Genomic DNA, 12,621 nt, shown 5'->3' with positions numbered 1-12,621 from the left:
GAGCAAATAGTTCTCCTGTTGCCACTGAAAGGCAATAACAGCAGGATGTTCACTTCCTCATCTTCTAGAAGATTCCCTCCCCTCTTGATAGTCAATTTCACTTAAAAGCAGGACTTCGCCCTAAAGGAACTGTCAAGGCCAGAATTGGGCTCACCTCTCTTGGTTGCTCCTTGTAAAACTGCCCTTCCATGTGCAGAGCTGTCAACTGCCAGGGAGAGAGGAGGAATGGTGGATATGGAAGAAGATAGGTGAAAAGACTCCTCTTGTGCCTGATCATCTGTTCCCTAGCACCCACATACCCCAGAAGCAGCAAGGTTGATGACCCTGTCTCTTCCCACAGAAAGATGAAGAAGTGCTATGTGGTGGCTTTAGTCCTGACTGCAGTCCTACTGGGGCTCATCTTGTTCCTGGGACTCTTCTTCGGACTGCGCTCTGACTCAGAGGACAAGCACACCTATAAAAGGGCGGCTGTGGCTACAGACGCTGGGCAGTGCTCAATAATTGGAAGGTACCCGCTAATTCTGCTATGACTCTTGTTATCGCTGACAGCTCTTGCACAAGACAAAACTGTTCTGTTCTGTTTTCCTGGTGTGCAGGTGCAACCCTGGCAGCTGCACAGCACAGATACTCTCATCTCCCTGTAGAACGAGGAGGCCGTAACAAAACCTGGGCTCTCACCATGCCCAAACAAAGTTACTGCAGTCACTCAAATACAGTACAGTAGACAAAGATTCCCTAGGCACAGAAACTACAGGAATGAGAGATGCTTTTCAAGCTTTTCTTAAAATACATTTATCAAGCTGTTCTCCAGTTCCAGATGCAAGTGATGCAGATTTCAGTCTCCTTAGAGTTGTTATTTCTGAAGTAATGAGTTGTAGCTGGGATGTCAGCCTCCCCCATGTACTTTGACACACCTTGCTATCTTCAAGCTAGTTTGCATGTCTCTCTAATGAGGGGTGATCTAGTCTGTACCCAGACCATTAGGATCTCTTCCCTATGGAGACAGAAGCTCAAACTTCCTATTCCTGGGAACCTTTAGACCAGGTGTGGATGAAAGTTCCTTAGAGAGAGTCTGTAATATCTTCTCTGATGAGCTGACTGATGAGTAACATGTCACCATAAGATGCCTTCTCTTCTGCTGCACAGGGACATCCTTCAGCAAGGTGGATCTGCAGTGGATTCTGCAATTGCAGCTCTGCTCTGTGTGGGACTCATGAATGCTCACAGCATGGGCATTGGAGGGGGACTGTTCTTTACCATCTACAACAGCGCAGGTAAGGAACAAGGCCGTACATATCTAGAACAGGTCCACCCCTCTATCTAAAGCACAGAGGGGTGATTTATGCTACCTGAGTCAAGGTAAGAGGCTGACTCTCGTAGTCTCTAGAGGACCATGCTGTCCTCAAAATATCTGCCAAGAAACTGGTTCCCAGTGATCAGACTTACTCAGCACAGACCATGCCTGGGTGCTGAGTTCAGAGCTAATCACCTTCCTTCCTTTCTGTCTTTAAAGGAAAAGTGGAAATCATTAATGCAAGAGAGGTGGCTCCAAAAGGAGCCTCAGAGGCAATGTTTTGGAACGACACACAGCTCTCTCTGAAAGGTATGGCAAAGGCTATTTCACTGCTCTGGGGGTCCACACAGCTCCAACATTAGCTGCTACTGATCTCTCTGGATAAAGAACATTTTTTATGGTTATGTTCTTGTATATCTACAGAATTTCTCACCTGCATCTTGCCAAAAATGTCCTCTACGCAGTCTTTTAAAGGCCAACAGACAAGCCCAGCTCTACCTCCTACTCCATTAATCACTTTTTTTTTCTTGCTTTGCTAAACTAATACATTCTTTGTCTGCTCCAGGAGGATTGTCCATCGCTGTTCCAGGAGAAATCCGTGGCTATGAACTGGCTCACAAACGTCATGGCAGGCTGGCGTGGAAAGACCTGTTTATGCCCAGTGTCAAGTTGGCAAGAGAAGGATTCCCTATGGGGAAAGGCCTTGCAGCAGCCATCAAATCAAGAGAGAAGTCAATTGAAAGCAACCCCTCACTGTGGTAGGTAGAGCAGTTGCAGAGCTGTGCAGAGAAATTTGGGGTTACTGCATCCTAGCTGAAGAATCTCTGTGTTTGTATAATATAGTGTCTGTGAGCCTGTGCCTGCCCTGCAGTGACTGTACTCACTACACCTGCTGATGTTCCAGCTCCCTGAAGGTGTTAAATCATGTGGCCAGTTTTGGGGATGTTCAGTCCTGGCTTTTAAAGGGAGATAAATTCTGCTCTTAAAGTCCATTTGTCTGAGCAGAGATGGAGCTGAAGTACATGCTGGGATGCATCTGTCAAATGGCAATGTTTGTCTGAATCTTCAGCCTTTCCTCAGGCTGTAAGTGCACTAAACTAATATTACCTGCATTTGGGGCAATTGCAGAGTATATCTTTCTCCTTGAACATCTCATCTGCTGTCAGGCAGTGAGTTGCTGGGTCATCTCTTCCTCTGCAGTCAGTCTTCCCAGAGCAATGCCTCTGACCATCTACTTCTGGCAATGACTGTGAACACGAAGGATTTCAAATACACTTCCATTTACAGTCCCATGGTGTCTGCATCCAGCCCCACTGGAGATCATGTTTAATCTTTTCTTTTCCTGCCAGCTGCAGGTTTGTTTGCAATCCAAATGGGATGTACAGCCTGGGTTCCTGTACCTCCATCTGGCAGGTCCAGAGCATCACATCCTTGATCCCTGATGAGGGAGCTAGAAAGGGACCTGTCTACTTGAAAGTGCTCTGACTGTCAGGAATCAAAATGCATTCTCCTGGACTCACTGAAAGCTTTGAGCCTTTTAGCTTCATAGTCTGTGCTCTGAAACTGAACTGCTTGAGTTCAAGGACTATGGTCCCTCGTGGGCATCTAGAGGCAGTTAACCCCATGGGCAGGTAGGAAGGGTGGCCTGCCTTGGTGACAAAGATTGACACTCCCTCCAATAGGCTTCACTGAACAAATTTAGAGCAATGTGGAATCCCAGGTCAGAAAACCACTGTTCAGTTTTATGTCCCGATGCAAGGACACCTGGGGCATGGATCAGGCAGTTTCTCTTCTCTCCACGAAGGCACTAGCATGAGCAGTCGAATACTGTGTCAGCTGATACAGCTACACGTAGTTTTGAACTTGTCTCTCGGATCTGATCTTCTCAATCTTCTTTCTCCGTTAGCGAAGTGTTCTGCAGAGGAGGGAAAATTCTGCAAGAGGGTGATATCGTCAAGATGCCTAAACTAGCCAACACATATGAGACTATAGCCAACGAAGGAGCAGATGCCTTTTACACAGGAAGCCTGGCAAAACAGATCATCGCTGACATCCAGAGTGTAGGTGAGAAACAGGACATCTGTTCAAAATAGCGTGAGTGCCTGACTGCTGCAGCTCAGCATCCAGGGAGGAGCTGGTGACCTGCAGAAGCCTTGGAAGCAGGTCAGGCCTGCTGCCTGAAATGCCACCTGTGAGACCTGTGGCAAAAGGAGGCACAAGAGAAGCTGTTAGTACTTTAATGGATGTGTTTGAAACTCAATCAGAAATGGGTGGTAGATACTGTACATTTTTGCACCATGTAGTCTAGCAAGTCTATGCATTCCTGGGCATCGCATAGTAGATACACGCTGTTTACAGAGCCTAAATCCAGCAAGTCACCATCCCTGGCGGGTTGTTTAAGAAAAGGCTGGATGTGATACTTAGGGACATGCTTTAGTGGGTGATACTGGTGGTAGGGGGATGGTTGGACCAGATGATCTTGGAGGTCTTTTCCAACCTTAATTATTCTATGATTTTGTAAGTTTCTACCTGAAACAATACATACATGGTCCTGTAAACTCTCAAGTTGTTTAATCTCTCAAGGCCACTAGATGGTGGTAGTATCCTATTCTTGCTATCTAGCATTGGCTAGCTTCAGTGAAACTCATGTGTGTAAGTCATTTCCTGGTTTTATTTGTGATGATTAATTACTGTCTTCCCCTTTCTGATAAGAAAGGCAATGGAATGTACCTGTTATTCTGCTTGTGGGGTAGCACAAAGCATCTGCACCCAAAAGCTGCATCCTCCCCTGTAAAGAGGGTTGTTAAGGACATTTTGTTCCCTGACATTGCTGATGTCCTTTGTAGAAATGGATCACCAGATTTTTGGCTGCTGTAAATCAGTCCAACTTCAAGCTTAGACTATCTGAGCCTCGGCTGGATCTATCAAGGAATAAGTCTATCTCCTGTGCATCTATCTTTGCTCCCTTTACCTTGCAACTTTTTTGGTTTGTCCGTGTTCCCTCTTGACCTCACTGTGATGCCTGGTGATAAGAGTATGACCTCTTCTTCCCACCAGAGATCACAAACCCACATCTATAGTTCCCTTCTCTGTTCCAGGGGGGATTGTCTCAATGGATGACCTGCGGGACTACAATGCAACAGTGATTGAAGATCCCATACAGGTTACACTTGGGGAGTTTACCCTCTACACGCCTAGTGCCCCCCTGAGCGGCCCAGTGCTAGCCCTCATTTTCAACATACTGAAAGGTGAGAGTGCCACTGAGCAGTGTCCTACTGGCAGCAGGAGCTGGGAGAGTTCCAAAGACAACTGCTATTTTGGTTTTGGGAGCTGGGTCTCAATAGCCCTCCAGCAGATAGGTCTGAGACCCCAGAAAGGATCAGAGGTGTGGAAACATTCCTTGTCTGCTCTAAACTCAGGGACATTGCCTTCCTACCTGAAATAGAAGTGCAAGAGGAAAAATATGCTTCTGAATGGGGCACTTCCCAAGTACCTGAGTGGGTGAAAATGAACTTGTACTTGCGGCTTCTTTAGAAAACATCTCCCCAAATACAAATCCTGCTGATGCCTCCCACAGTGCTCAAAACTACTAGAGCTCTTGTGTCCTCCATGCAGAGGTTAGAACAGTGCAGTGACTGCATCTCCGTAGAGACGCAGTTTCAAGATGATCCCATACAACAGTTCTATTAGCAGCCTGTTGACCATGTACTTTGTTTTGTGTTCACAATGGTTTGTCTTCTGTTGCCAGGATATAATTTCTCTGCTGACAGCATCAAAACTGTGGAGAAGAAAGGTCTGACTTACCACCGCATTGTGGAGGCCTTTCGCTTTGCCTACGCCAAGAGGACTTTACTGGGAGATCCAAAATTTGTCAACATTACAGAGGTACCTGGCAAAAGCCTTTTCTTTCTGCAACACCCAGGCTACTGGAACATGGCTTTTTGGTTTTGGGTGACTAAACATTGTCAGGGATGCTCTGCGCCACCTGCTATTGACAGGCACTGAAATATCTCTGAATCAAAATGGGAAGTCCTTATGCGACTCATGGCTGAGCTGTGAGGGATATAAATGGAGGAAACGTTCCTGCTATTAGGAAAAGCAAAATCCTCAATTGACCAGGAGCATTTGAGTATATTTAGGGCTAACCCTCCCAGTTTTCATAGTCTTTGGAGTCTGATTGACTAGATGATACTCCCAGCACCCTTGTGTCTCTCTAGCCACAGTCCTACCTATAGTAAATGGACCTATGGATAAGAAGGGGTGAGGCAGGAAACCTGCTTTTTCCAACTTCACACTTTGTGCTTTTACTTCTGTGATTCTCCAAAAGCAGCAGGATCTGAGCACAGCCCAGCTTGACGGACACAAATTTGCAACTTACCGAGCAATGATCAGAGCTTGCCTTGGTCTAGTCTTCTCAACCTGACCCCTCTTCTCTCATCTCTGAAGCAAGTGTAACAGTGCTTGCCTACACCTTACAGCAGTGTTGAGGACAGCTTTCCATAGATCTACAATAATGGATGCTGATTAACTTCCCACATAAAGGGGCACATTGTACAGCTTCTTCCATGACTCTTTGGTACAATGTCCATCTTTCAAGAAGGAGGAAAACCCCTGCTGGAAAGATATAGCCTCACTGCTGCGATTTGCCACTCTTCTGTGGTCTGAAGTGTTGGATATCAGCTTCATACATGTCTCTTAAACTTAATCTGCTGAGTAACTGCATTGGATTTCTCTGACAGGCAATCAGAAACATGACGTCCGAGTTCTTTGCTGATAGTCTCCGAAGAAAAATCACAGACAACACTTCCCATCCAGTTGACTACTACGAGCCAGTATATTACACTCCGGATACTGCCGGTACTTCCCACCTCTCCATTGTGGCTGATGATGGCAGTGCTGTGTCCGCCACCAGCACCATCAACCAATAGTATGAGCTCAGACATTACTTCTGTGTAGGCCTCTGCCATCTTCCTAGTGGTGGTTCTGTGGTTGGTATAAAACATCGCTGTCATCTCCGTAGCGGGGCTGTGATGGGTAGCACTGTTGATGGGCACTTCTGCTAAGCTTACAGGTCAGTTCTTAATGCTGAGACTTGTGTAGTTGGGTCAGAGGACAGGATATATGAAGTGGGGTCCTCTGTCATATTGTGTTCACCCACAAAGGAAATATCCACTGCATCTGGATTTTCTCATGAGCAGTGGTATCACTGCAGGCTCTGATTCCCAGGCATCTGGAAGGAATTTGAGCTAATGCAGCTGGTCTGAAAGCACAGTATTTGTCTAGAGTGCTGTCAAGAAGAGCTGTGTTCTGCGTACACGGCCTGAAGCTGGGGGAGGGCGGGAGGTTCTTTCTGTACATAGAAAATGTCACTCGACACATCTAAGCAAAATCCCAACCATTTCCAAAGGTGACAGTCTTTGAACTACACTGCCTCTGAATGGAGTGCAGTACTGCCCAGGTGGAAGGGGATTAATTGTATTTTGCTGCTGTGCTGTTCTTCCCCTCAAGGTCCTTGCAGGGGAGCTATACAGCAGGATGCTGGGCTGCCTTTCCTCTTTGTGTAGCTGTGTGCTCACGGTATAAACTGCTTCCTTCCCCCAAGGGGTGACAGAATGTCCTTTGCAACACAAGGGAGTGGAGAGTTACTCCCATCAAATTCCAGTTTTCACATTGTAGTAATTCACCTGAAGCTTGTCCTGGATTTCCTCTGATCTTCACGTGTCTGTTCTAACTTGTTTTGTCTAGCTTTGGCTCTGATGTACGATCCAACGTGAGTGGAATCATATATAATGATGAGATGGATGACTTCAGCTCACCTTACATAATCAATGGATTTGGGATACCTCCTTCTCCAGCAAATTTCATAGCACCAGGTAGCTGTAAACTACCTTCCTGACTCCGTCCTGTAGCTGTATCTTGCATACTAAGGCTGTGGTGTCTGCAAGGTAGGCTGCAGCATGTTTGAAATCAGCCACAGATCTGGGGGTTTCTGCAGAGAGTGGAGGTGAACACGAGGCACATGGCATCCCTGCCAAAAGTGCACTCCCAGCCTCCCCTGGTATACCCTGAAGAAGGAGAGGCCATCTGAAGAAAACCTCTTGGGCATGCTTCCTTCCAGCAACCAGAAATCCTTTTGCAGGGAGCTCAGAGCATATCAAGTGAAATGACTTGGGGATATGAAAGATTTCTTTGAACTTACTTAAGAGGGAGGCAGCAGCAGGAGCTGACTGCTAAGTGTTACACGGCACTGTCCAGCCTTCTCCCTGTGCTGTCTTGGGATCTGTAGGGCAGCTTCAGACAGACCCATTTCACGCACCTAATCAAGCACCCTGCCTGCTCCATCACTGCTTCCTGCAGAGCCGTCTCATTGCCACAGAAGTGGGCTGGGGTTCTGTCACCCTCCTGTACCACCCTTTGGAGAGAGGCAGGGGAGTGATAGGACAGAAAGAGAGGTCCCACAGTTTAGGGGAGGCAGCTGCTTGATGGACAACCCCAGCTGGGACAGAACCGTGGAGGCAGGCACCTTCATCCTCTGCACAAAATACTAGGGTTATGCTTTGCATTGTGGTAGCAACAAGATGTGTACGGGGGACACTGGGATCCCCGAGGGATGAACAAGACCACCTTAGTCAGGAAGGTGGATATGAAGGCTCTGGGTTTAGACGTGGAGTGGGAGCCGACAGTCTGTAAGCTACAGGTGGAAAGCTGAGCCTCTGTTGCATCTGTCCCCGACAGGTAAACAGCCGATGTCCTCCATGTGCCCCTCCATCTTGGTGGACAAATCAAAAAAGGTCAGGATGGTGGTTGGTGCTTCTGGAGGAACAAAAATAACCACAGCAACAGCACTGGTATGTGATGATGTGGGCAATCTGTGGGCAAAGGTGAGGCAAAACAAACTGGGGAGAGGCAGTGTTTGGGGTAAGGGGTTCATGCCTATGATTTGACCATAGCCGTGGCTCCCTGCTGCAGGCCTGGGGGCTGAAAGAAAGGTTCATGACTGACTTTCTGAGGGCCAGGCCTTCAACCCCAACTCCTGCTTGCCAGAGGAACAAAGGGTCTCTCATTAAATTACTTCAGTGACTCTGGGTTTTTCCTTTGGCAAATTGTTCTTAACACTTGTAGGGTATTTATGACTTTGGTTTAGCTTTGACTTCCGAATTGCCATGGACTCTTTGCCTAGTTTAGAGTCATTCTCATCCAACCCTCAAACTTCAGGTGAAAGTCATGTGGAGAAGCTAAACAAGAACTTAGGCCAGGCATGGTATCATCTGACAGACAGGCTCTTTGTGACCTGCTGTGGCAGCCAGTCAAAGGCCCAGATAGACCAAAAATGACTGCAGGGGAAAGCAGTCCCCAGTGCCAGCACACACAGCCATTCAGAGCACCAGACTGCAGCCTGTTTTCTGGCTAAGGCAGGGGAGAAGGCTCTGAAACAACTGCTACAAGCAGTTTTCAAAGCCCTTCATCCTGAGGCTGTTTTCACTTGCCAGCAGCTCCAACCTGCAATTTAAGCAAACGGGGCTGAGCCAGGTTTATGGAAACTGGTTGCATGGTAGCAAGAAGCTGTAACTGTACGTTTGCACTGAGCTGACTGCTGTGTGTCTAAACAAGCCATCATGGGCTTACTCACAGCAGGATAAATCCAGCTTGAGGATCCGATCCTTCTCCTATGTTCATTTTAGCCGCTCTTGGTCTCTTTGTGTGGAATTCATCCTAAGCATATACAAGCTGACTTGCTGCAATGTACCTGTGTTTTTCTTAGCCAAGAGAGGGAGTGCTGGAAGCAGCAGGAATTAGAAATTACATATTTTATGTGCTCTAGTGAACATCATTCAGAAGTCTCTGCCTTTGTTGCTGCAAGGGTGAGGTCTCTTTGAAGGCAACTAACTAACATTAAGGCTTTTTTGCGACTCTTAGACGATCATCAATTCCATCTGGTTTGGTTATGATGTGAAGAAAGCAGTGGAAGAGCCCAGAATTCATGATCAGCTGTTTCCCAATATCACGGAGCTTGAGCAGCAAATAGAGGAGGTTTGTCTGGCTTTAGGTGGGGTTGTATATGAGCATTTTGTGTGGTGCTGGTGTCATAGTGTTGGGAAGGCATGTGTGTGTAGAAAATCATGATGCATTGCCAAATTTCCTAGGTGAGCAGTATTAAAGCTGGCACAAGTCCAGTACTGGGTCACAGTGAGCTGTTCAAAGTGTACTTTTAGTCTCAGTCATATGGTTTTAAGGCCTAATGCATTCAAGCATGAGCTACATCTGAAACTGAGGCTATATTTCTTCTTCCAGTTGTTGTTTGGCTCAAAGTACTTGCAAAACAGCAAGGATACTATTTTGCTTCAGGGCCTGAAGCATCCAAGCAGTCTAAATCTGGTGTCCCTCAGGAAACGCGTGCTACCTCCTCACAAATCCTAAAGTGCCGCCACAGAGCTAGAAAGGGAGAATGCACAGAGGGACCCAAGAACAGATGTGAAAATATTCTCACAGAAAAGGTCTCTGTGCAGCACTGTCAGTCTGAGAGCTGATGGCAGGATTTGCCTTGCCTTTGGGGATCCAGGAATAGGACTCGATGATCCTTGTGGGTCCCTTCCAACTCGGATATTCTATGAAATGTTGTTACTTCCAGCTGTCAGTCATTATATAAGTATCTGAGAATGCTCTTTGACCTGCAGTAGTACTGGTAGCACACACTCAACACCACGAATGCCACATATTCTCAATTCCACGTGAAAAGCAGTGCATCCCAGAAAGCAGAAGGAAGAAGAGGGACAGGATGTAGTTTTAGGAGACATACCTAATACAGGCACTGTATGCTTGGATAGTCATGGAGGATTCAGGTCAGAGACTACAGCACATGAGCAGTTTCTCCTGTTGTCCTCATGCACTTCTGCATTTCAGGGTATAGAAGAACAACTAAAGAAGAGAAAACACGATACCACACGAGTGACCAGCGGTGCAGTTGTGCAAGCCATTCTCAGAACAGATGATGGATGGGCTGCAGCCTCCGATTCCCGGAAAGGTGGCTTTCCTGCAGGCTACTGACCTGGTTCAGCTCCTTTTTTTCAGTGATCTAGTGACACTGAGGTGTGTCTGGGGGGAAGATCCTTTAGGTCTGCAACTCAGGGAGATCTCACAGGAAAGAGAACAAATTTGCCTGTGGTTCTATTGACAGAGCTTGGACTGATGTTCTCAACAGCCATGACCGAAGTGCCTCATGCCACAGCAGTGTGCTAAGACAAACATGTCTACCAGGACATGACCTCCTTGAAGAATCTGTTCTGCTTTGAAGAGTTTGATTCCTGCCTCCTCTCCATCCCATGAAGTCAGATTGTGTACCTAGTTTTTGAAGAAGGTCCAGCTCACCCAAGCTGCAGGAAGTGTTTTGTTTGCACAGTTTCAGCTACCACAGTTTCAGTGTCCCTGTCACAGCTAGAGAAGAGATTTGTTTCTTGTTGAGTAGACAAGTTCCAGGACCCTGGGAACTGGGTTTTCTAAGTTACAAACTAATCGATCTGTGCCACAGTGGGTGAGCTCAGCTCTAGCCTGGGATAAGCCTTCACAAACTCATCACTCTTTCTTTTAACAAAAGATGTTTCTGCTTTTCACTTCAGTTGATTAATGGAGATGGATGGGTAACTTGGGAAGTGGCTTCAAACTTTCTTATATTTCTGTTGAGAAGGTCTAAAGGGAAGATACTACCTGTAAAACTCTGAGCACAACTAAAATAAATAAAAATGGAGCCACATATTTTTCTTGCCTGCACAATTGATATTGCCAAAAGAGATGGTGAGAGTCGGCACGAAAGAAGCTCTTCAGAGATTTTTCTCTTTTGTTCACTCCTTTGATGAAGCTATGAATTTAAAAGAGGAAAAAAAGTAACCAAAACAAACTAATTTTTCTCCAGTTTTCTTCCTACCACATCATACTGCAGACCTGGAATACCAGAGTCTGTGTAAATCAACCCTCTGAAAAAGAGCACACTGCAGTTACTCATTTGAAGGTAAGTTGTAATTAATCAATGACCTCTCAGAAATCCATATCTGACACAGAACAGCTAACAGTGTCTGCACCTGTGCATGAGTGGATTTTGTACTGGGGAGCCCAGAACTGGACAAAGAATCACAGAATTGAAGGGGTTGGAAGGGACCTCGAAAGATCATCGGGTCCAACCCCCCTGCCAAAGCAGGTTCCTTAGAGCAGGCTGCCCAGGTAGGCGTCCAGACGGGCCTTGAGTATCTCCAGAGAAGGAGACTCCATAACCTCCCTGGGCAGCCTGTTCCAGTGCTCCATCACCCTCACTGTGAAGAAGTTTTTTCGCATGTTGGTGCGGAACTTCCTGTGCTCTATCTTGTGGCCATTACCCCTTGTTCTATCCCCACAAACCACTGAAAAGAGGTTGGCCAAATCCCTCTGTCTCCAACACTTCAGGTATTTATACACATTGATGAGATCCCCTCTCAGTCTTCTTTTCTCCAGGCTGAACAGACCCAGGTCTCTCAGCCTTTCTTCATAGGGAAGATGCTCTAGGCCCCACATTACTTTTGTGGCCCTCTGCTGGACTCTTTCTGGGAGATCCCCAACTTTTTTGTACCGGGGAGCCCAGAACTGGACACAGTACTCACACCAGGGCAGAGTAGAGGGGGAGGATTACCTCCCTTGACCTGCTGGCCACGCTCCTTTTAATGCATGCCAGGATCCCATCGGCCCTCTTGGCCACGAGAGCACACTGCTGGCTCATGGTCAACCTGTTGTCCACCAGGACCCCCAGGTCCTTCTCCTCAGAGCTCCTCTCCAGCAGGTCGTCCCCCAGCCTGTACTGATACGTCCGGTTGTTCCTTCCCAGGTGCAGGATTCTACACTTGCTCTCATTAAACCTCATTTGGTTTATTCCTGCCCATCTCTCCAGCCAGTCCAGGTCTTGCTGAATGGCAGCACAGCCTTCTGGCGTGTCAGCCACTCTTCCCAGCTTTGTGTCATCGGCGTACTTGCTGAGGGCAGACACTATTCCCTCATCAAGGTCGTCGATGAAGATGTTGAACAAGACCAGACCCAGCACCGACCCCTGGGGGGCCCCTTTGGTGTTCACCTACCAGCATGGACTATCATATCATATATCAGATGAGATAAACTTAGCCTGAGATCAAAAAATGAGTGTTCCCAGATGTTTGCACACTCTAGGGATGTTTATGAAATCTTGGAAACACAGGTGACAGTAAATGATCTCATCAATGTGCCTTGTTGAAACTTCCTGTCAATTTGTAAGAACTGTATTGAGGAAAAAAAACCAAGACTTTAGGCATCATGCACCCTCTCTTTCCCAATAG

At 46.9% G+C, this 12,621-nt stretch overlaps 1 protein-coding gene across 12 annotated transcripts in view; it reads left to right on the top strand.

The window, feature by feature from the left end:
* GGT1 (gamma-glutamyltransferase 1) overlaps positions 1 to 11,044 on the top strand; it is a 66,217-nt gene extending 55,173 nt beyond the window's left edge. For 10 of the 12 annotated variants that reach the window (XM_083803908.1, XM_083803909.1, XM_083803906.1 and 7 more), the window contains 12 exons: positions 341 to 508; positions 1,147 to 1,274; positions 1,514 to 1,603; positions 1,860 to 2,052; positions 3,201 to 3,358; positions 4,393 to 4,542; positions 5,043 to 5,179; positions 6,034 to 6,221; positions 7,040 to 7,167; positions 8,030 to 8,142; positions 9,212 to 9,325; positions 10,196 to 11,044. In XM_083803908.1, coding sequence (XP_083660034.1) covers positions 341 to 508; positions 1,147 to 1,274; positions 1,514 to 1,603; positions 1,860 to 2,052; positions 3,201 to 3,358; positions 4,393 to 4,542; positions 5,043 to 5,179; positions 6,034 to 6,221; positions 7,040 to 7,167; positions 8,030 to 8,142; positions 9,212 to 9,325; positions 10,196 to 10,339 — 1,711 coding nt within the window. In that variant the 3' untranslated portion in view covers positions 10,340 to 11,044. The remainder of the gene's footprint in view (positions 1 to 340; positions 509 to 1,146; positions 1,275 to 1,513; positions 1,604 to 1,859; positions 2,053 to 3,200; positions 3,359 to 4,392; positions 4,543 to 5,042; positions 5,180 to 6,033; positions 6,222 to 7,039; positions 7,168 to 8,029; positions 8,143 to 9,211; positions 9,326 to 10,195) is intronic. The other 2 variants (XM_083803911.1, XM_083803902.1) reach the window with 1 other exon arrangement.
* The last annotated feature ends 1,577 nt before the right edge of the window (positions 11,045 to 12,621 follow it).

This window comes from Anser anser (genome assembly GCF_964211835.1).
Source record: "Anser anser genome assembly, chromosome: 18".
Classification (NCBI taxonomy): Eukaryota; Metazoa; Chordata; class Aves; order Anseriformes; family Anatidae; genus Anser; species Anser anser.
The sequence above is the reverse complement of the archived record's forward strand: the minus strand, read 5'-3'. Positions and strand labels throughout refer to the sequence as shown.